Source organism: Sciurus vulgaris (genome assembly GCF_902686455.1).
Source record: "Sciurus vulgaris genome assembly, chromosome: 2".
Taxonomy (NCBI): Eukaryota; Metazoa; Chordata; class Mammalia; order Rodentia; family Sciuridae; genus Sciurus; species Sciurus vulgaris.
This window is the reverse complement of record NC_136462.1, coordinates 184093684-184114457: the sequence shown is the minus strand read 5'-3', so window position 1 is coordinate 184114457 and position 20774 is coordinate 184093684. Positions and strand designations below refer to the sequence as shown.

The window sequence follows — 20774 nt, the reverse complement described above, 5'->3', positions numbered from 1 at the left end:
GTACAGTAGGAACACCCAAATATAGGTAACTCAGTTTCTGCTCTCAAGCTGCTTAGATGGGAAAAGGTGACACACATTTTAAAGGATAAAACATTTAGGTACAAGAGTAATACAGGAAGTACCACATAAATTCAAAGGAGGTGTGTTTACTGTGGGCAAGTAGGCCAGTAAGACTTCCCATTACAAGACTGAATTTAAGATGAAGAAATAAAAGTGAGATGTGGACAGCCAGGTGATACAAGGAAAAGGAAGAAGACAAAAAAGAAGATGATGGGACAGATCTTTAAAGAATCTTAAATGAATGTTTACTTTATGAGTATGACTAAAGAGCAGTACTCACACAGAATTAGCAGCAGCTCATCTCGTTAAGGGCCAGATTATAATTTATATTTCCTGACCGATAAGGAGTTTATACCTGAATCTACATATCAGAATCCTTAATGGAGACGTACTTGGCTTTTTGTTTTTTGTTTTTTTTTGCACAGGTGGGTAGGGTGGGTATTGGGGATTGAACGCAGGAACTCTTTACCATTGTGCCACAGCCCCAGTCTTTTTTACTTATTTATTTATTTTATTTTGATATAGGGTCTTACTAAGTTACTGAGGTTGGCCTTGAATTTGCAATTCCCCTGTCTCAGTCTTCCAAGTCTCTGGGACGTGTGCCACTGCACAGAGCCAAGACCTGTCTTCTTTAATTTGGATTTTCCAAAGCAAATTTCCTTCTAAATTTAGGAAGTTAAAATTTAGAAAGCTGATTTGTGAGTGATTCAAAGTCCTTCATCATCTGACAGACCAAAGGCTCCCAACCAGAACTTTTCCAAAAGGAGACAAGCTTCACTGCCTCTATCAGACATAAAACTCACAAACAGGCAGGGAATGAATGCTTTCTTCTCCATTCTTTTCTCTATTTCCCAAAATCTAATATAAGGATATATAATAACAGTGTGTGTGTGTGCAGGATGTACAGGCAGTAAGGGTGGGACCCAGGGCCCTGCACATGCTAGGCAAGCACTCTACCACTGAGCTATATCCCCAACCCCAGCACATGATCAGAAAATAAATGTAAGCACAAATAAAGCAGATATCCTACATTTTGATATTTAAAGCCTTTGCCTCAGAAGATAGGAAATAAATTAGTAACAAATTTTCAAGAGTAATCTTTAGGACTATCATAAATTTGGCCATACTAATTTCAAGGGTTTTTTTGTTTTGTTTTTTGTTTTTTCTTTTTTTCCTCTCTAAGCTTCATTCTCTCATAGAGAAGATCCCATTAAGGTAGAAGGCTTAGTTGTCTTTAGCACAAGTGAAGACAAGCCTTATGACAGGCAAAAGTATGTTTTTTTGAGGAGAAAAGAAAGATATCACTATATTTAACAGCTATCAGATCTTAGAAGCAATCCAAAAGGCTTTAAAATGAATATATAACTATAACTCTGGGTAAACATTATATAAGCCCATCTTTCTTATTCATATTAATACACTCTTTAATTGAATGAGTAAAGTCAATGTTCAAAGAACTAACAATGAAATCAGCTTCTAAACATAATAAAGTAATATTTATGAATGTTTTGTTATGATCTAAATAATAGCCAGATAAGAGAGGTATAGCTTACCTTGGTACAAAAAGATTTTGTAGGTGTTTTAGTATACTTTGAACATATAGATTAGGCTCTTTAATAACTGGCAATGGAATAGAATCTTTCGGCAACACTAAAGCCATAATCCAGTCTGTATACACATCAACACAATATTTTACAGTCTCTCCATCCAGTGGAAGGGTCAGTCCATAGCAAATTACTTCCATGGTCCATTTTACCTAAACAAGAGAAAATATTCATATAGAATTATTACATATCCTTTTCTCAGGAGACTAATTTAAAATGCTAATGTCTTTTATTGACAAAAACCTCTAAATTGATGTTATACTCAACATATATGTCAAATTTATTCTGGAAAATGCAATTTTCGTGTATCAGATGTGTTAACACTTCCCAAGCCAAAGGATTTCAGAAGAAAAAAAAAATTTTCTTTTGATACCGGGCATTTTACCCAGTGGTGCTTAACCTATGAGTCACATCCCCAGCCCTTTTCATGTTTTATTTAGAGACAGGGCCTCACTAAATTGCTTAGGGCCTTGCTAAGTTGCTGAGGCTGGCTTTGAACTCATGATTCTCCTGCCTCAACCTCCGGAGTTGCTGGGATTACAGGCATGAGCCACCACGCCTGGCTCTGAAAATAAAACATTTTTACCCTTTAGTCATTATTACTGATCACTCTGTGAAATGAAGTCATTTCAATTTTCCATAGATATTGGAAGTACAAAAATAGAAAATTTTATATTTTTTCTCTAATTTGCATGTAGGAATATGTATCATTTACTAACTAAATCAGATACATAAATTCAATCATGTTCCATCTCCAGATTATGCAACAGTAATGGAAGCAAATGACAGGAAGGAAAAGGACCCTTATTTTATAACTGTCGTCTCTGCCAAAGAAAACAATACTTAAAAAGGGTAGGTGTGAAGGGACTGAAATGGGGTAAGATCTTTTTAAAAAACTTTTATTGGTGCATTATAGCTATACATAGATGCTAGATTCATTTCAAGGGTAAGATCTTAACAAGGTACATGGCTATACTAAAGGAGTCCCAGCCTCCTGACCCACCTGAATCACATACTAAGGACTGAAATTACCCAAGAGAGTGCTAAAATATTGCCTGTAGTCATCAAGAGTGGATACAGTGCTCTGAGAAAGGAGAAATACCCCAATTTGGAAAAGAGAAGGATACTATATTCCAGACTCTGGAGACTTGAATATTTAAGGGAATTCCAAACAAAACTCTGGGACCAATTTAAGTAAATGATCAGTGAACACATAAAAAAGAGTATAATCACTAAGAACCAGTCTACTCAAAAAAAATCAAGTCATGCCAGACAAGCTTCATTCCTTTACTAATTGGATTGCTGTGAAGGGAGCTAACAAATGCATAGTCCTTGCAGTTTACAAAGTACTTGCATAAAAATCATCTAACCACCACATTAACCCTTCCCTGTGTGAGAAGGTAATTGTTCTCACTTTATACATAAGAAAACTGAGGCTAGACATGGTAAGGCATGTGGGTAATCCCAGTGACCTGGGAGGCTAAGGCAGGAAAACTGCAAGTTCCAGGTCAGCCCGAGCAAATCAGAGAGACCCTCAGCAACTTAGCAAGATCCTGTCTCAAGATAAAGAAGAAAAAGAGCTGGGGAGGTAGCTCGGTGGTAAAGCATCCCAAAGTTCAATTCTTAGTACCAGAAAGAAAGAAAAAGAAGAAAGAAAAGAAAACTTAAGTTTAGTAAACTCAAGCAATTTGGTCATTACTGGTTTGTAAATGGTGAAGCTGAACTTCCAACTAGAAATTTGAAGCTATTCTCACCCAGCCCTTAATAGCTTTCTCTGGCACAGGGGCATCTGGGCTTTAGCAAGAAATTTCCTAATGACAACATGGAGACATATGACCCATAAGATAGTGAAATACCTGGATTTACAACTGGGCAAATTACCACATGAGAGAATCACAGTGGATTACGACACCAAGAATATTTTGAAAAAAGGTTCCATCCAGTAGCATGCCAAAGACCCAGCCAAAATTTTTTTTTTCTAATACTAGAAATGGAACCTAGGGACTTATACATGCTAGGCAAGAGCTTTACCACTGAGATATACCCTCAGCCCCTGCCAAATTTTTAAAATTTAACAACAGATTACATGCTGATCATCTGTAGCTATAACAAAGATAAAAACAATGGCTAAGTCGGGCACAGTGGCACACATCTGTAATCCCAGGGGCTCAGGAGGCTGAGGCAGGAGGGATGGTGAGTTCAAAGTCAGCCTCAGCAAAAGTGAGGCCCTAAGCAACTTAGTGACACTGCATCTCTAAAAAAAAAAATACAAAACAGGGCTAGGGATCTGGCTCAGTGGTTGAGTGTCCCTGATTTCAACCCCCGATACCAAAAAAAAAAAAAAAAAAAACAGTGGCCAGTTTGTTGGACAGAACTTCAGGATTTGAAAAGACTTAAAATAAAACTAAAGTTAAATCTGGAAAAATATATACATGTATTACATGTTTTAAAAGCAAAAAGGACAAAGGCTAAGTGTAGCAAATAAGTGGTTTCACAGCAATAATGTTAAGAGCTAGAGCAACACAGTGAAACTGTGACAAATTAGGAGTGGTATCAGGTTTTAACAACACAAAAGAAGAGATTTTAAAGGTTGCAGGTTCATATGCATCAGATAAAAGAAAAAGTAGACAAGATCTCTGGAGATATCTTTGCACAGTAGTTGAATTGTATAATTCTAGAGGACATAGTATTCAAGAACTAATCTCTCATTTTCTCTAGAGGGTGAGAATGGAGAATAAACAAGGGCTACACTAGAGTACCTCTTATCTACCCACATACCATTTCCTTCCAAGGGAAGTAGCAAGGGGTCACAACCACAACCAGAGAAGTATGCCAGGGCCCGTGCTAAGGGATAAGTCTAGGATCCTCTGGTGAGAGAAAAATGCTCCTCTGACTGATACCCTTCAGTGATCTGTGGCCAAAGAAGATCAACAAACTGCCTCTAGAGCTGCAAGCTTTCAGCTCATATCTAAGTCTCATCTGTCTTTCATGCAAGGTCAAAAAGTAAGGGAGAAAAAAGGATCTAAAAACCTGGTAAAGGCTTTGGTACTCCTGAAGCCTGAAGGTTGCATGAGCTTCCCCAAGCAAAGGAGACAAAATTTTAATTGTGCATCATAGCTAAATCTCATACTAGTAAGGTCCTATTGAATTGCCCCATTCTCAGGACTCCTTTAAGACTTTCCACTGAGGTTAGCCCAGTCCCCTAAACTCAAGAACAGAGGACAAGCTCCAAGGTGAGTTACTCCAAGAGTCCCTTATCTTTACAAATGGCAAGCATGACTCCAATTCTGACACCTGTGCTCAGAACACAAAGGGCTTACCTGCTTACCTGCTCTATAGCACTCTTTTTTATCTTTCTTCTTCTTCTTCTTCTTCTTTTTTTTTTTTTTTTTTTTGATACTAGAAATTGAACCTAGGGGTGCTTTACCACTCAGCTACATTGCCAGTCCTCTCTGTTTTTTATTGAGACAGGCTCTCACTAAATTGCTTAGGGTCTTGATAAATTGCTGGGGCTGACCTTGAACTTGCAATCCTCCTGCCTCAACCTCCCAAACTGCTGGAATTACAGGCGTGCACCACCACACCCAGTTTCTATGGCACTCTTAAGGCTGGAAGTCAGGCAGGGACTGGGGACATGGAAGAACTCAAGCATAGCACATACATGTAGCCTAAAAACTTGATGCAAAATGGGCTTTCAGTCAGGGGTTATCTGGAGGTATGGATAAGGGATTCCAAAAACACCTAGAAATAGAAATCAGAAGACTGATTCCGGCGTTTAGAGAGAAAGGATATGACATTCAAGTCTCTATCTCAGGCAGTTAAACTCAAGTGGAGAACTGGGCATGGTTAGTTAAAAACCCCAGTTACAAAAAGGTAAAAATCTATTCCTTATAACCCCTACAAACTCCAAGTCCCACACCTCAATCCCAAAGAGATCAAAACTGAGAAGTCACAGAACATTGGGTAGAAATTCATTAAAAAGTTGACATTAAATAAACTCTTCAGCAGCAAATTATTTTCACATAATAGAAGGAAATGAATCAACACTTACTTCTTTGTCAGTTTTTAATAAACTCTCACTACCAGCCACTGAAGGAGTACCTAATGCCTGCCCAAGAGGACGGACCACTGCATTTGCGACCTCTCGCCCGACGCTCTCTGGATAGCTGTGCAGCACACTGGTATGACCCTGATCGTTCTGAATCACCAAATGCAGGGACCTCCACTCAGAGTACATTGTGCCACTAAAGTACTACCCAAATGGCACCTGAAAAGACAAAACAGAAATGCACGTCAAATTATACTACTGAAAATTAATAAAAATAAAAGATTTACACCAGGTGGCAAGATTTAAAAAAAAAAAAAAAAAAAAAAAAAAAAGGCTACAAACATACAAAAAACAGAAAAAAAAATAATACCTAAATGTTTGGGGAATGTCACAAAATGACCTCATGGTGAGATGAAATAGGAAGGCAGACCCTGAGAAGCAGTGGTCTGAGCACTTCTCCAAAAGAATCCTCAGAATCCCTGGAGTAAATGAACATTGTGCAGGGAAATAAAATGATCAGATCTGGGACCCTTACAACATGAAGATGGTTCCAGGACAGGGAAAAAAAAAAAAAAAAAGAAACAAAGAAAAATACTCCAAGGAGGAAAGGAGACAAAGAAAAGAAAGAAAAGATTTCACTCAAGATCCAGCTTTTTATTTAACAGTTTTGAGTACAGTAGTCCCCGCTAATCCATGGTTTTATTTTTCAATTTCAGTTACCCAGAGTCAACTGTGGTCCAAATATATTAAGTGAAAATTTCCAGAAATTGTGTTTCCCTGAGTAGCATGATGAAATTTTGAGCTGTTCCAGCCCTTCTTGCTTGGGCTGTGAACCATCCATGTGTCTAGTGTATCCACACCGTATGTGTTACCCATCCATTGGTCACTTAGAATCCATCTCCATTATCCAACTCTCATGGTATCAGAGGGCTTATGTCAAGTAACCTCTATTTTACCTAATAATGGCCCCAAAGTGCAAGAGTAGTGGTGTCAGCAACTCAGATATGCCAGGGGGAAACTGTAAAATGATTCCTTTGAGTGAAAAGAGGAAAGTTCTTGGCTTAATAAGGAAATAAAGAAAAAAAAATTCTGTGCTAAAGTAACTAAGCTCTACAATTAGAATGACTCTTTTGTCAGTGAAATTGTGAAGAAGGAAAAAGAAATTCATACTAGTCTTGCCATTGCACCTCAAACTGCAAAGGCTACTGCCACAGTAAGTGAGAAGTGCTTAGTCAAGACAGGAAAGGCATTAAATTTGTGGGTAAAAAAACAAACAGAAAATGTGTTCTAACAGCAATATGTTTATGCCAGAAAGCATGCAGTCTATATCAGTCTGTAGGGTTCAATACTACCCAAGGATTCAGGCATCCACTGATGGTCTTGCAACATCTCTCCATAAAGGAGAGACAACTGTTCCTATTATGTACTAGAAACATATCCCTGCAATTTTCCATCAACATCCTCAAATTAGACTTCCAAAATTCTGTGAGAATACTTCATTTCTTGCAAAAGCATCACTCAAATTTTCAGTAATAGACATCTGGAATTCACAGTATTCTTTAGAAAACATATTAAAGGCTGCCATTTATTACATATTTACTACATTCCACTCATGCAATCATCAAATAACCTTATGAATACTCAGTAATGTCATCCCTATTTCACAGATGAAAAAACACAGGCATAGAGAAATCTGCTTCTTACATGAGGCTCCAGAGCTTTAAGAGGGTAGAGTTGGATTCTGAATCTAAATCTGCTGGGCTCCAATGCCTATGGCTCTTTCCATGGCACATACTGCCTCCCCAATCCTATACATTCTCCACAAGCTGTATGCTCTCCATGAAGTTATATCTAAGTTGGCCATACAAATGAGGGAGTTTAGCTGCAGAAAACATACCTGTATGGATGCAATGTAAACATTACAACCATAAATGCCATACTCAGAAAGAGAATCAAGAATGTTGAGTCCTTTACAACTAATTTCTATCACCTTTTCTGAAATGTTTACTCAGCCAGCAGTTTAAGCAAAATAGATGGGTACAATGAATCTTTAAAAAGTTCTACCCCTTGAGCTACCTCTTCAAAGAGGGAAGAGACTAGCATTGTTTAATTTTATCCTGCAAAACTTCATTCCAACTCACTAAATATCAGTGTTTTTCCAAGAGCATATGGCATCTACAAATCTTCAGCCTACAGAATGAAAATCAAACTCCTCAGTCTGAGAATCAAAGTCATTCACAATCTAGTCCCAAAATACCTTTCTTCCTCCTTTCCATATACAGAAAACTATCACTTTCCCTCTCCTCTCTCACCCTATTCAGCTTCTTTTGGAGTCTGAGAAACTCTGGGCCTAGCAAACCTATACAAGAATCTTCTGATCTCCTCCTCCTCTGATCTGTCCCTGCAAATGAAAAGGCAGGAGGGAAAGGTCACCATCTAACAAGGTACCTATAATTTGATAGAAGAAAATGCTTCAGTTTCCTTATGATGTATAAGGAATCCTAAGAATATCCTGGTGCCTCCCTAAAATAAGCATTCTCAGAAATGGGGAAAAAAGGAGAGCTCTGACAGGCAGCCATCACTATGAGAACACAACTTATTCCCACACATTTTTCTTCTTTATTACCACATACACACACACATGCATATGGATATCATACATATATGTATACATGGCATATATACAGTATCACATATATGCACAATATATGTTCTCTTATATTAATGTACAAGAATATTATATTACAGGGATTTTTTAGTGTAGTTTTTCACCCTTTCCTTTTTTCTTTTTTTTTTTTTTTTTTTTTTTAAGCAGTGCTGGGGATTGAACCCAGGGCCTTGTGCTTACTAGGCAAGCACTCTACCAACTGAGCTATCTTCCCAGCCCCTCACCCTTTTCATTTTCTCTTTGACTTCATTCCCTGTCCAAATAACTTACTTCCCTGGATAATCATGTTAACAATTTAATACTTTCTCCTATATTTTGCTCCACCCTACCTCAAACACATTAAAATATTTTATATTACACACAGCTAAGGACTGTATTTTTTTCCCATTCAACAGTTCTTCATGAATACTCTACCAACTAATAAGATTCTTTTTGCTGACTGTGCAATAGTCCATGGTGCAGGTATAGCATAATTTTTTCAACCAGTTTCTAATAATGTGCATTTGTTTCATTTTCCTTTTTTCCTTTTGTCACCTGGAAATGATGATGTAATAAATACATTTCTTCATGTATCCTTAAGCAGTAGTCTTTCTGTTTCTATGGAATAGGTTCTCAAGAATGAAACTGTTAGATCAAGGGTGTGTGTGTATACACACACACACACATACACACACACACGTGGTGCTGGGGATTGAACCTAGGGCCCTGAGCATGCAAGACAAGCACTCTACCAACTGAGCTATATCCCCAGCCCCTGGTATATGTATTTTTAATGGGAAAAGGTTTTGCTAGACTGCTCCCCAAAAAAGTTACAGCAACTCCCATACACATTAGGAATCAACGAGTCTTCTCCTCCTCTACTCCCTACTTCCTGCCAGGAATCAGCATTATTTATATATTTGCTAATCTGATAGGTACAAGGTAAAATTTTCATTGTTCTAGTCAAGTATTTGCTTTTATTTTACAACTTCTGAATTTAAGTCTGGCTTTAAAGGGTTCTACTCCCTATGCCCTCTACTAGTGTTTTTCACACTGTGGATCATGCAATAAACAAAATGGGTAATATTTCTATTTTTAACAATACGGAAGAGGACATAAAAAACAGGCATCACACACAGTAAAGGAAAGCAATGTTCTGTGAAACTCGTTTCATTTTTAATAAATGCATTATGTTCTGGGTCACAATGAAAAATACATTTCATATTATTGGTCTTGGTCCAGAAGTTTGAAAACATCACCCTAATGAGTATATGTAGTGTCCTAGATTTTCCTGCAAGACATTGTTTAATTCATCACACTTTAGTTTTATATTCATATGGAATTTACTTCTACAAAGTCATACAGGAAAGGCCCAATTTTATTTTTTTTCTATACACAGTCAGTTGTGCCAGCATCACCTATTAAAAATATATCCTTATCTCACTAAACTGAAACGTGAATTTTGTCACATATTAAATTCTCATTTATATTGGAATCTATGAAGGTATTATGCTCAATTATGCCAATAACCTAAAACATTTCAGTATCTGGAAAGGAAATCCCCTCCACTCTGTTCCTTTTTCAAAAGCTAATGCTTATTCCAGGCAGTTATTTTTCCATATACTTTCATATAAAATTTATGATTTTTCCCAATTCAAAATAAGCAACAATAAAAACTTTGCTAGAATTCTAATCAAAATTCGAATTCTGCAGCTGTTGGGGGGTAAGAGAAGAATGGAGGAACTTTGGGTTGTGCAGAGGGAAATGGGGGGGTGGGGGAAGGAATGATAGTGGACTAAGACATCATTACAGGTATGATTACACAAATGGTGTGAATCTGCATCAGGTACAACCACAGAAATGAAAAGTTGTACCCCATTTGTGTATACTGAATCAAAATGCAGTCTGTAAAAATAAATTTTTTTTAATTTTTAAAAAATTCTAATTCTATCATCTTCCACTGTCAACATCTACAAACACCCTAAGCTCCAGCCACAAATAACTACTGATGATTGCTCAAACACAACAAATTCTTTCATACCCTATGTAACTAACTGCTTATACTACTCCCACTAACTGAAAAGCCACCCCCCACCTTGATCTACCTTAGGAAATATTCATCCTTCAAGGCCCAACTCAAATATCCTCCCTTTACTAAAACTTTTCCTGACTCCTCAAACTAGCTCCTCCCAGTTATGAGTGTCTATTACACATTACTCAGATAAAACTTCACATTAGATAATTCATTCGCTGTGTACAATTATCTTCCCCAAAGAAATATCAGGCTTTTTTGAGTGGGCACCTTACCTCTTAAATTCTTGAGAAATCTCTGACACACAGCAGGTAGTGATTAAATGTTTGAGAAGGTCAAGGTTTGCCAATGAGAAAAAAGGAAGACGTCAGCAGCTATTCTCTCCATTTCACTAATGTATGTCTAAAGTTTACATGTCATAAACAAATAAAAATTGAAAAACATCAACTTGTTTTAAGATAATTATTAGTAAAAATAAAAGCTGAATGGATTCCAAATATTAAAAGAATAATTAATATTTATTCCAAACAACACATTATTGGAGAAAAAAATTAAAGGCATAAAACAATAAAATAAAAAGTCAAACTAGCTCTTGAAGTCCATTGTACACATAAGAATCATCTAGAAGACTCTAGTTGAAATGCAGTTTCTTGTGCACAAATCTCTAGAAAATTTGATTCTGTAGGTTTAGGATTGAGTCTGGGAGTATGCATTTTTAAGAAACAACTACTAGGGCTAGGATTGTAGCTCAGCAGTTGAATGCTTGCCTATAATGTATGAGTCCCTAGATTTAATCTCCAGTACTATAAAAGAAAAGAATTGGCTGCCACTCCTCCAATTCTGAAGAAAGGAGTACCATTATTTTAAAAACACTATTAAAGACCAAATCAAAACAGGATTAATAGCTCTTAAATCCTACCCTACTCAAAACTTTTTAAGTGTTTAAATGTAATAAATTTCCATTATCTAAACATACTGATGTTTAAATGAGTAAATATAAGAAAAAGAAAGAAATGCTTTTTATTGTATCAAGGACTGAACCACCTAGGGGCACTTAACCACTGAGCTACATACCCAGTCACTTTTATATTTTATTTAGAGACAGGATCTTGCTAAATTGCTTAGAGCCTCACTGAGTTGCTGAGACTGGTTTTGAACTTGCAATCCTCCTGCCTCAAGTCTCCCAGGCCACTACGATTACAGGCGTACACCACTGAGCCCAGCTAAAATAAATGCTTTCAAGAAACATGTTAAGTGAAAAGTTAGAGAAAGACTATAATGAAAAAGTTTAACTAAAATACTGAACGGTACATCAGAAAAACAGATGCTATATTTTAGCAAAATACTTTAAAAAAATTAAGACAAAGAACTGCACTATGATCACAAGTGTATTAAGTAAAATAATGAAAGGGAAATAAATATCAGAAACAAACATAAGGAAATCAAAGAAGCACAAAGTAAAGCAACTTTAAGGTTTTGTTTTGGGGGGGGTATACTAAACTAGCAAAATAAACAGTAAAACTCAACTCTAGGAGTAAGAACATACTCAAAACCTTAGGGTAATGACTTTCAGTAAAAAACCCCGCCCTCTAGGGGGCACTGTGAGAATATTAAGTGTGCTCTGGTGAACACAATGACTGGGGTGGGCTATTGGTATTTACAGGCAGTCAGGAAATTGAGACATCCTGCAATGAACAATTATACTACATCTCACATGACTCTTAAACGTCTGCCAGAAAATCACTCAGTTCTGAACTAAGTCTCAAAATTCAACTGCATTTTACATATAAATACAAAATATATTTTAATACATTAAGTTTTCTAACAATGCAAGTCAAAGAGAATGTACTTTCTTATGTTCAAAACCTTACCATCCCAATATCATTTACCACTGTATAAATATTCTATCACCAGTGGCCACACCACTCACAGTATGAGTTGCTAATACCATGCACTATTGTCAGAAACACAATCACAAGGGCTACATATATTCTTGTTTAGCCTGTACTTCAAATTGTCAAATATATGAAAAAGTATCATAATACTTACTTCTCAACTTATACATATGAGCATCTGGCAACTTTTATTTTGACCTTCTGTCTAGCTGTTGCTACTATTTTTGCTGAAATACTAGTTGTATTGGAAAGGCAATAATTTGTTTTTCATTTGTAATAGTTTCACTGATTTTTTTAGAAATTCTGGGAGTCGGTAGGTTAGACATGATCTATTTAAAAAAAAAGTCATTACCAAATATTAGATCTTCTAAAAAGACTTAAAACCACCAATTAAAGAACTAAGTGTAGTAAGCAGTAAAGTGGGCAGGGAGCACTATGGCAAACTGGAGTATACAGGCTCTGTTTAAAAGACACAGTACTACTCAGCAAATGATAATCCAACAAGGAAAGAAAATCCAATTTTTTAAGACACACAGGAATTTGGATATTTCTTTGAAATATCCTATTCTTGAAATACTGGCAACTAAATTCAAGTTCTTTTAAAAAATCCACAATGGGGCTGGGGCTGTAGCTTAGTGGTAGAGTGCTTGCCTAGCACATGTGAGGCACTGGGTTTGATCCTTAACACCACATAAAAATAAATAAAATAAAGGCATTCTGGGGGCTGGGGTTGTGGCTCAGTGGTAGAGAGCTTGCCTAGCATGTGTGAGGCACTGGGTTGAATTCTCAGCACCACGTAAAATAAATAAATAAAAATAAAGATATTGTGTCCACCTACAATTTTTAAAAAATTGAAAAAAATTACAACATCTGTCCATCTACAACTACAAAAAAAATTTTTTTAAATCCACAATGTGAGCTTAAAAATCTTATCTATGGTTTAGTTTATGCCTCTGACCTGAGAAAAAAGGCGTATATTACTTTTGGTAATAGAATTAGTATAATCCTTGGGGAGGAAGGACAGTGAGGCCCACATTATGGATGAGGTGCTGCTGCCCTGAAAATAAAATTAGTATTTCAGGAAAAAAAAAAAAAAAAAAGTACAATTATCAAGCATAATGAGAACCCTGAAAGTCATCCTGACCACCTTCACCACAGGAGCCAAGCTTACAACCCGACTATGCAGGTCCTATAACTTCATTCTTGTTGCTATTAGTGGGGGAAAGGATGAGGGCTGAGTGTGATGCAAAAGATTTAGTAAGATGAATTCGATTGAGCCTAGTTTTGCAATAGCCAGCCTAATCTTTTTTTGTCCTTAATTGTAAATGGACACAATACCTTTATTTTATTTGTTTACTTATTTTTATGTAGTGCTGAGGATTGAACCCAGCACCTCACACATGCTAGGCAAATGTTCTACCACTGAGTCACAACCCCAGCCTGCCAGCCTACTTTTAAATATACAAATAATCTCCTCTTGCTGTCCCAGCTGAGGCTATTCAAAGACAGGAATCTGAAATCTCAGAGAGCATCGTTACTTTTAGGAGCAGAACTGCTGCACTGCCAAAGCCCTCCTGGGCAAGGATGTACATGTCTATATCCACCTCTCAGGATAGCACCATGGTAGGACCCTGCTGTGCCTTGATCCATTTACCCTGGGTCTGCTAGCCAACCTACCATGTCAATAAATTGGCACACTTGTAAGGCACCTCAGAATGACATGCCATTTTTTAACCAATCAAGGATAGCAAGAAATGGCAGTATCAGGTAAACTGACTCAGTAATACCACGTGTAAGTAAGTAACCTGTCAAGTAACCCAACCCAGCAATACCACTTACGTTTGTCTTTCTAGAACTCAATGGAAAAAAATGTACATAAAAGGGAAGTTGAGTACAGGTTCACTCAGCTATAGACATGGGATGGAGAAAGTCAATCAAATGGTAGTCCCCAAGAAGACATCCTAGAGACCCAGTTCACCTGACCCTTCTGTGATCACTTAAGTCTTATGAAATTAAGATGGACCATGGCCACAACACTGAAGTCATTTCTTCTACATTGTTCCCAGAAGAATTCTAGATGCCCATTACATGTACGTCAGAAATCAGTGGAAGTGAACATCAACTACATTGTTGTCCGTGAGGTAACCAATCTTCAATAATGCAGATGATCCATCCTCTTGGCAGTTCTATCGGCCATGGACCCATTGGCTTGGTGCCAATTCAGAGACATCCCAGGAGTCCAGGGTAGGTTCAATACTGTTGCAGCCCTCTATGCACTGGGGAGTGGGTACAGGTGGGTGTGGTTTTAAGTGTGGCTATGGAGGTATGTTCCAAGACATGGAGTTCTGAAAGTACTGGGCCTGAAGGACCTGAACTGGCCTCATCTGATTCCAAAAAGTCTTTGACTTGCCCTTTCCCAGCTCCCCCACCCCTACCCCTAGCTAGGGCCCTGGCTGAGGCAGGGTGAGCAGACCTCTCCAGCCTCCGTGTCTATGTCATCAGCACCTTGCCCATGAGAACTGGACTTCTGGCCCTCTTTCCCTCCCTTCCAACCAGGCCTGTGGCCTGGGTTTCAAAGCTACTGTTCCCCAGGTCCGCTGGCTGGGCCTAGACAGCAAGCTGGCTCCCCCATGCCAAATGACAAGCCCCATTTCAGATTCAGTTACTTTTGTAGAAGAGACAGAGCCTAGGTCAAGGACGGGCTGTCAGTCACAAACCTATAAATAAAGCAGTCAATACTGAAAGAAAAATAAATATATAGGAACAAACTGAAGACAGAATAAGTTTAATTTTATCATAGGAATGATACAAAAGGAAGTGAATTTCTTTTTTTTAATTTTTTTAATTGTAAATGAACATTTACTTATTAATTTATTTATGTGCAGTGCTGTGGATCAAACCCAGACCTCATACATGCCAGGCAAGCATTCTACCACTGAGTCACAACTCCAGCCCCAGGAAATGAATTTCTATTAAAGTAATTTGACAAATGTCCAAGATAGGCTAGTGAGATAACAGAACAGCAAACTCCAGTGTGGCTAATACATTGGAGGGAAGGGCAAAGTTGGTCACTGTGGTGAGATATATGAAGACATAAAAGAAGTCAAATGATAAATCTCCTCCCATAGGCTATCTGCTGTCAACCTGAGCTGCTAGCACAAGTCTCTACCTTTGGTGCTCCAGAAGTGAATATGGGAAGATGATAGTGTTCCCTGCAGATCCCTTAATTTCCTTCCCAACTCCACATGTACCCATTTTCTAAGTATTCCCTCTGCAAGTTTCTATTATCAAGTGACTGTGTGCTAAGCAACAGTTTGCAGCTTATAAGTACCACCAAAGAGTAACATGTGAGTTTAGTCTAAATGACAAATTACCAAAATAATCAATACAGTGGTGGATATACTAAGACCATAGACTGTCATTAATTATATCAATTGATTCAACCAATTTTTATTACATGCCTTCTATGCACCAAGCACAGAGAATATAATAGTAAATAAACACCACTATTCCCAAGCAGCTTCAAGTCTAACTACAGAAAACAGGTTTTAAAAACTGAAGTAAATCCACATATCAGATATTTCATTAAACACTTACTAAATGTTTGCTATGTGTCTGGTTTGTCCTAGAATGTAAGTATGGAGACATAAACAGGATACAATGGCTGCCCAGAAGTTTTCATAGTCAGGAAGACAGAGAAATCAATAAGGCACCATAAAACAGTATTAATAACTGATGTGATGAGTTGTGAAAGCAGCATAATACAAGAGACACACTATAGGAGATCTCAGCTTCATAATAACCTTTGTATAATTGGTTGTTTTCAAAGAACTTTCACATGTTACTTCATTTTACTGAAATAACTAGCCTGAAAGGTTAAATAAGATAGATATTACTAGCCACTAGGTAAGAAAAAAAGCTAAGGCTATGACTTTCTCAGTGTTACATCAAGTTACAGTAGAGCTGGGACAAGAAACTCCAACTCTTGTCCAAAGTCCAAAGCTTCTTCCTTTTGTCTGACTCTATTCCTTACATGACCTTGAACAAGTCACTTGGCATTTCTTTTTCATAGTTTCTTCATCTGTAAAACAGGGAGTTTTATTTGGTCTTCTCCTCTAAGTTACTTTAGAGGAGAAGACCAAATAAAACTACCTAAGTCAATATACTCAGGAATATACAAATGCATGGTACACATTATAAGGTATGCCTGTTTCTCTTGGGAAAAAACAGGGTATAGGGTGCCCAAACGTTGAGCAAATAAATGAAACATGCTAGATTCTAAGGCACACAAGTGAACTCAAGTTCATTCATATAACTTAATGACTAATATAAAGGCAAAAGGACCACAGTTCATAATCTCTTCTGTAGTCCCACTGACCCCACAAGGCAAATATCAATCAACTTGGAAAATAATGTTATCACCTATGTACCAGATTCTGTTAAAGATCCTATCAAACACTTGAGTCACAGGAAGAAAAGACAGGTTCTGCTTACATGTCTCCCCAAAGATAGTTTATGCTAGTCTACCCAAAGAAAATATGAAAACCCCACCTGCCCCTACCCACTACCAGTGTTCTCTTTTTTTTTTCCTATTCTTTCCTTTTTTTGGTACTACTAGAATTGAACCTAGGGGTGCTTTACCACTGAACTACATCCCCAGTGCTTTTTTATTTTGTATTTTGAGGCAGATTCTCACTAAGTTGCTGAAATTGACTACAAACCTGCAATCCTCCTGCCTCAGTGTGTACCACCATGCCCAGAAGTTCTCTTCTTTGAAGCCTCAGACTTACTCTGTCCAATATAGTATCTATAGGCATAGGAAACTATTTAAATTTAATTAAAAACCCAGTTCCTTAAATTTAGTTCCATAGTTGCACCAATTGTATTTCATGTGCTCAACAGTCACATGTAGCTAGTGATAGTCATGTTACACAGACCAGATGTAGATACAGTTCCATCCATACAGAAAATTCTACTTTGCAGAGGTGTTTTGGTTACTACACTTTCATTTTTATTACGGCTGACTATAGAGTATAGACTTTTTGAGGAAGGGAGTTATGCCTCATATCTCTTCATATCTCCAGTTTACATAGCAAACTGCATGTCACACACCAAGCAGTTGTTTCCTAGCTAATTGGATATCTCAAATACAGCAGACCACTTTGTCCACTTTCCCCACTCTCAATACACAGGCACCCACAGGTGCACTGATGTGTACCTCAAATTGAAGGGAATCCATTCATACATCTCAGGCTATCATGATTAAAGTCACTTTTATTCTTTCCATAAACATGTAGAATTTTTCACCCTTATTTAGGGGAACTACAGACTTAAACCTCAGGTTAAAAGACTGAGTTTCTTCCATGTGCTGACATCAGAACTGGATACTCTGTCCATATGCAATCAGAAAAACAAGAACAAGTTTCTTAAGTGCCTGGACTTAACATATATTGCCCCATCAGTTTCTGCATTAACCTTAGCCTAAAACTGAAAAAACAGTATATAACTGAACCAAGAAAAATTATCCCATAACTATCTTTACACTGTAAAGAATATCATTATATGAAATGTATATTTTTATTCAGTCTACACATTTCATCATATTTAACTGGTATAAAAAATTTTTGTTGTCCCCCAGCCCTCTAACTATGATCCTCACAAACATACTCACCTACTTTTATAAACCTTACATGGTTTTAAGACCAACCAAAACCAAGTACAATCCAAATTATTGGTCTGCTTTCTTTAAAACTTGTAAATATGTAGGGCAATGGCAGTTCAGAAATTCTGCAATGCTGAGTTTGTCAATTCGTCTACATCAAGATTCCACTCTTATTAAGTAGTTCTTGTGTTCTCTCTCCTAGTGAGTAGAATGAACTACAACCAACTGCAAGTCCATCTACTTGCATTCACCAAAAACAACAAGGCATCAGTATTAAGTAGATGACAACTAAACACTTTTCTGGACAATGAGAGGGGAAACACATGCAAAGGCCTAAGGGTAAAAGAAAGGTTTCCATTATAGAAATGATTGTATCTGAGTATGAAAAAATGAGACATTAAAAACCAACCAATGTTGAATGCACATGATTAGTCCTACACAGTGCCTTGCCACTGGTAAGAACAATGTGTTTGTTCAACTGCTAGATAGATAAAACAATGAACCTAACTAGCAGATTCCCAAGGAAAAAGAACAAACTCCAAACACTATGAACTACCAAATTCCTTTATAAAAATGGAAACAGAGAAGATTCTATTTACAGCATGAAGTTAATCTACAGCATAAAAGACTCAAATACTGCGTTCAGTAAAAGTTTTACGAGTATCTATGTAAAGCAATGGGAGGGATAAGAGATGGAGAAAATATGACCACTACCCTTAAGTTGCTCATAATCTAGTAGAAGGAACAAAACTAATAATGCAAAAAGTAACTGGTAAATTCCATTATGATGGTGCTAAAGAGGAGACAGAAAAAACAACAGTGAGTGGGGGTCAGGGGCAGAGGCATCTGGAAGGAAATGTTGGTAGTTCCACAGCCAGAGACAGTAAGAAAAGGATATGCGTATTGAATGTTTTAGAAAACAGAAGTGTGTGTTTGGGTAGAGTGTTGAGAAAGCTTAGAGGACTGTCTAGGGAGAGGAACAGCATATTCAAAGAAGATCAAGAGGTTAGAGACACCACACCAAAGACTACTGCATTACTCAAGAAAATTGGAAACCAACAATTCTACAGGAGATGTACTCATTTTAAAAGGCCTAGGTGATTCAGAATTCCTGCAGAGAAAGTTACTTCCCAACCCCAACAACCTATCACAAGGTGTAATGGAAGCCAGTGGGCCTAATGAAAAGATCCCTGCGGATGGAATTTGCATTCTTAACAAGTGCCCAGACATTTCTCCTGCACTCTTAAGCTGGAGAAACACCGGTGCACCTTTTGAGATGCTGAATTACCTACTGTCGTGGTTCAATCTCTGCTGATCACCTGAATCACAGCGGATCTTCCAAAATACTCGTATCTGGCTTCCACCTCCTAGACATTCTGATTTAATTTGTCTGGGGTACTTTGTGGGCATCAAAAGCTTCCCAGGTGATTTTACCGTAAAGCAAAGTTGGAGAGCCACTGACCTAATTGTTAAGAACTTGCCTCTGGAGTCAGACTGCTTGGATTCAAATTACCAGCTATGTGACCTTGGGAACCTAAGTCACCTAACCCCTCTGGGCCTCAGTTACCTCGCCAATAAAATGGGGATAATACCACCTCAGGGGGTTGTTCGGAACTTAGATGTGCACAACGTAGGGCCTGGCCAAAGCCTGCAGGACAGCGGGCGCTTAAAGGGGTTAGCTGTTTACTCTCATCACTAACTCTTCCTCACCCCAGCGTCACCATGCTATGGGCAGCATCATCCCCACTGGGCGGCAGCAACTCCGCCAACCCTTGCGCTGGACCAAATTCTTCGCGGAGTTGTCTTCCAGGCTCCAGACCCGCCCCCTCCCGCGGGTTGCCAAGAGAGAGCTTCGCCCAGCCCGGGCAGCTCCCAGGGCCAGCTTGGGTTTTCACAGACCAGACAGAAGCCGCCGACCCTGGGGCCACGGTACCCCACCCCGGTGGGTCCCCTCAAAATTCGAAGATGCGCTTCCGAAGGCCGGGCGCCTGGAGCACCCAGAGCTGAGAAACAAGCCTCAGCATTCCAACGACCGCCAAAGGGAAGAAGAGAGGAGGGGAGGGGAGGGTCCGGCCGCCGCGGGGCCGACAGCCCGGTTACCTGAGGCGACGGGCGGGGCCCGCATCGCTGGGGCGGGCGCCGCCGCCGGCCGCACTCGGCTTTCCGCCTCACGCGACCCGCGACATTGGGCCTGCGCTTTCACCGCCTCGGCCGGCCGTCCTCAGGCGGTCAGTCAATACACCCGTCGGCGACTCTCCCAAGGCGCCTGGGGACGACGAAGGCCGGTCGGGCCGGCCGGCTGTGCTCTGCTCAGGCAACTTCCGACTGCCAGGGGCGGCGGCGTCAAATAACTCCCTAGCCGAATGGGACACTGCGCTTGCGCGGTGAGCCTGTTCAGCGACTTCTGAGGGGCCGAACCGGTGGCGTCAAATAATTCCCGAGACATGGAGTCGGAAGCTGCGCGTGCGCAGCCATCCCAGAGGACCGCGCGGGGTGCGTTCACTCCTCCCTTTCCGGCTCCAGTGGAGAGGAAGAAATGAAGTGACCGATGCAGGTACCTCATCACTGTGCACCAGGGAGCCACTCCACCTGTGTCCCAGTGACTCATACGACAATCCAGATTCAAGCTTGTTATCAGTGCGGAGGAGTAAGGGGCTTCTCTGCAAGATTCTGGCTGCCACTCACGCTGTAGAAATTTCTCACATCCCACAATTTCAGCACTCTTTGAAATGATTTTTGCCCGGCGCCTTATTAAACGGGCACAGCATTAATTATGAGCAATGTTCTAGCCAGACCTGGTGTGGTTTAAAAAGATGAGTCAGACAT

The 20774-nt window shown here is 39.0% G+C and overlaps 1 protein-coding gene across 10 annotated transcripts in view; it reads right to left on the bottom strand.

Moving 5' to 3' along the window:
* Positions 1 to 20486, bottom strand: part of RALGAPB (Ral GTPase activating protein non-catalytic subunit beta) — a 101263-nt gene extending 80777 nt beyond the window's left edge. Inside the window, exons 1-3 of one of the 10 annotated variants that reach the window (XM_079126194.1) lie at positions 20049 to 20486; positions 5716 to 5931; positions 1614 to 1816 (exon numbers count right to left, since the gene is read on the bottom strand). In XM_079126194.1, the coding sequence (XP_078982320.1) occupies positions 1614 to 1816; positions 5716 to 5901 (389 nt within the window). In that variant the 5' untranslated portion in view covers positions 5902 to 5931; positions 20049 to 20486. Of the gene's footprint in view, positions 1 to 1613; positions 1817 to 5715; positions 5932 to 7416; positions 7586 to 20048 lie in introns of those variants that run through there. The other 9 variants (XM_079126191.1, XM_079126197.1, XM_079126195.1 and 6 more) reach the window with 9 other exon arrangements.
* Positions 20487 to 20774: the final 288 nt, after the last annotated feature.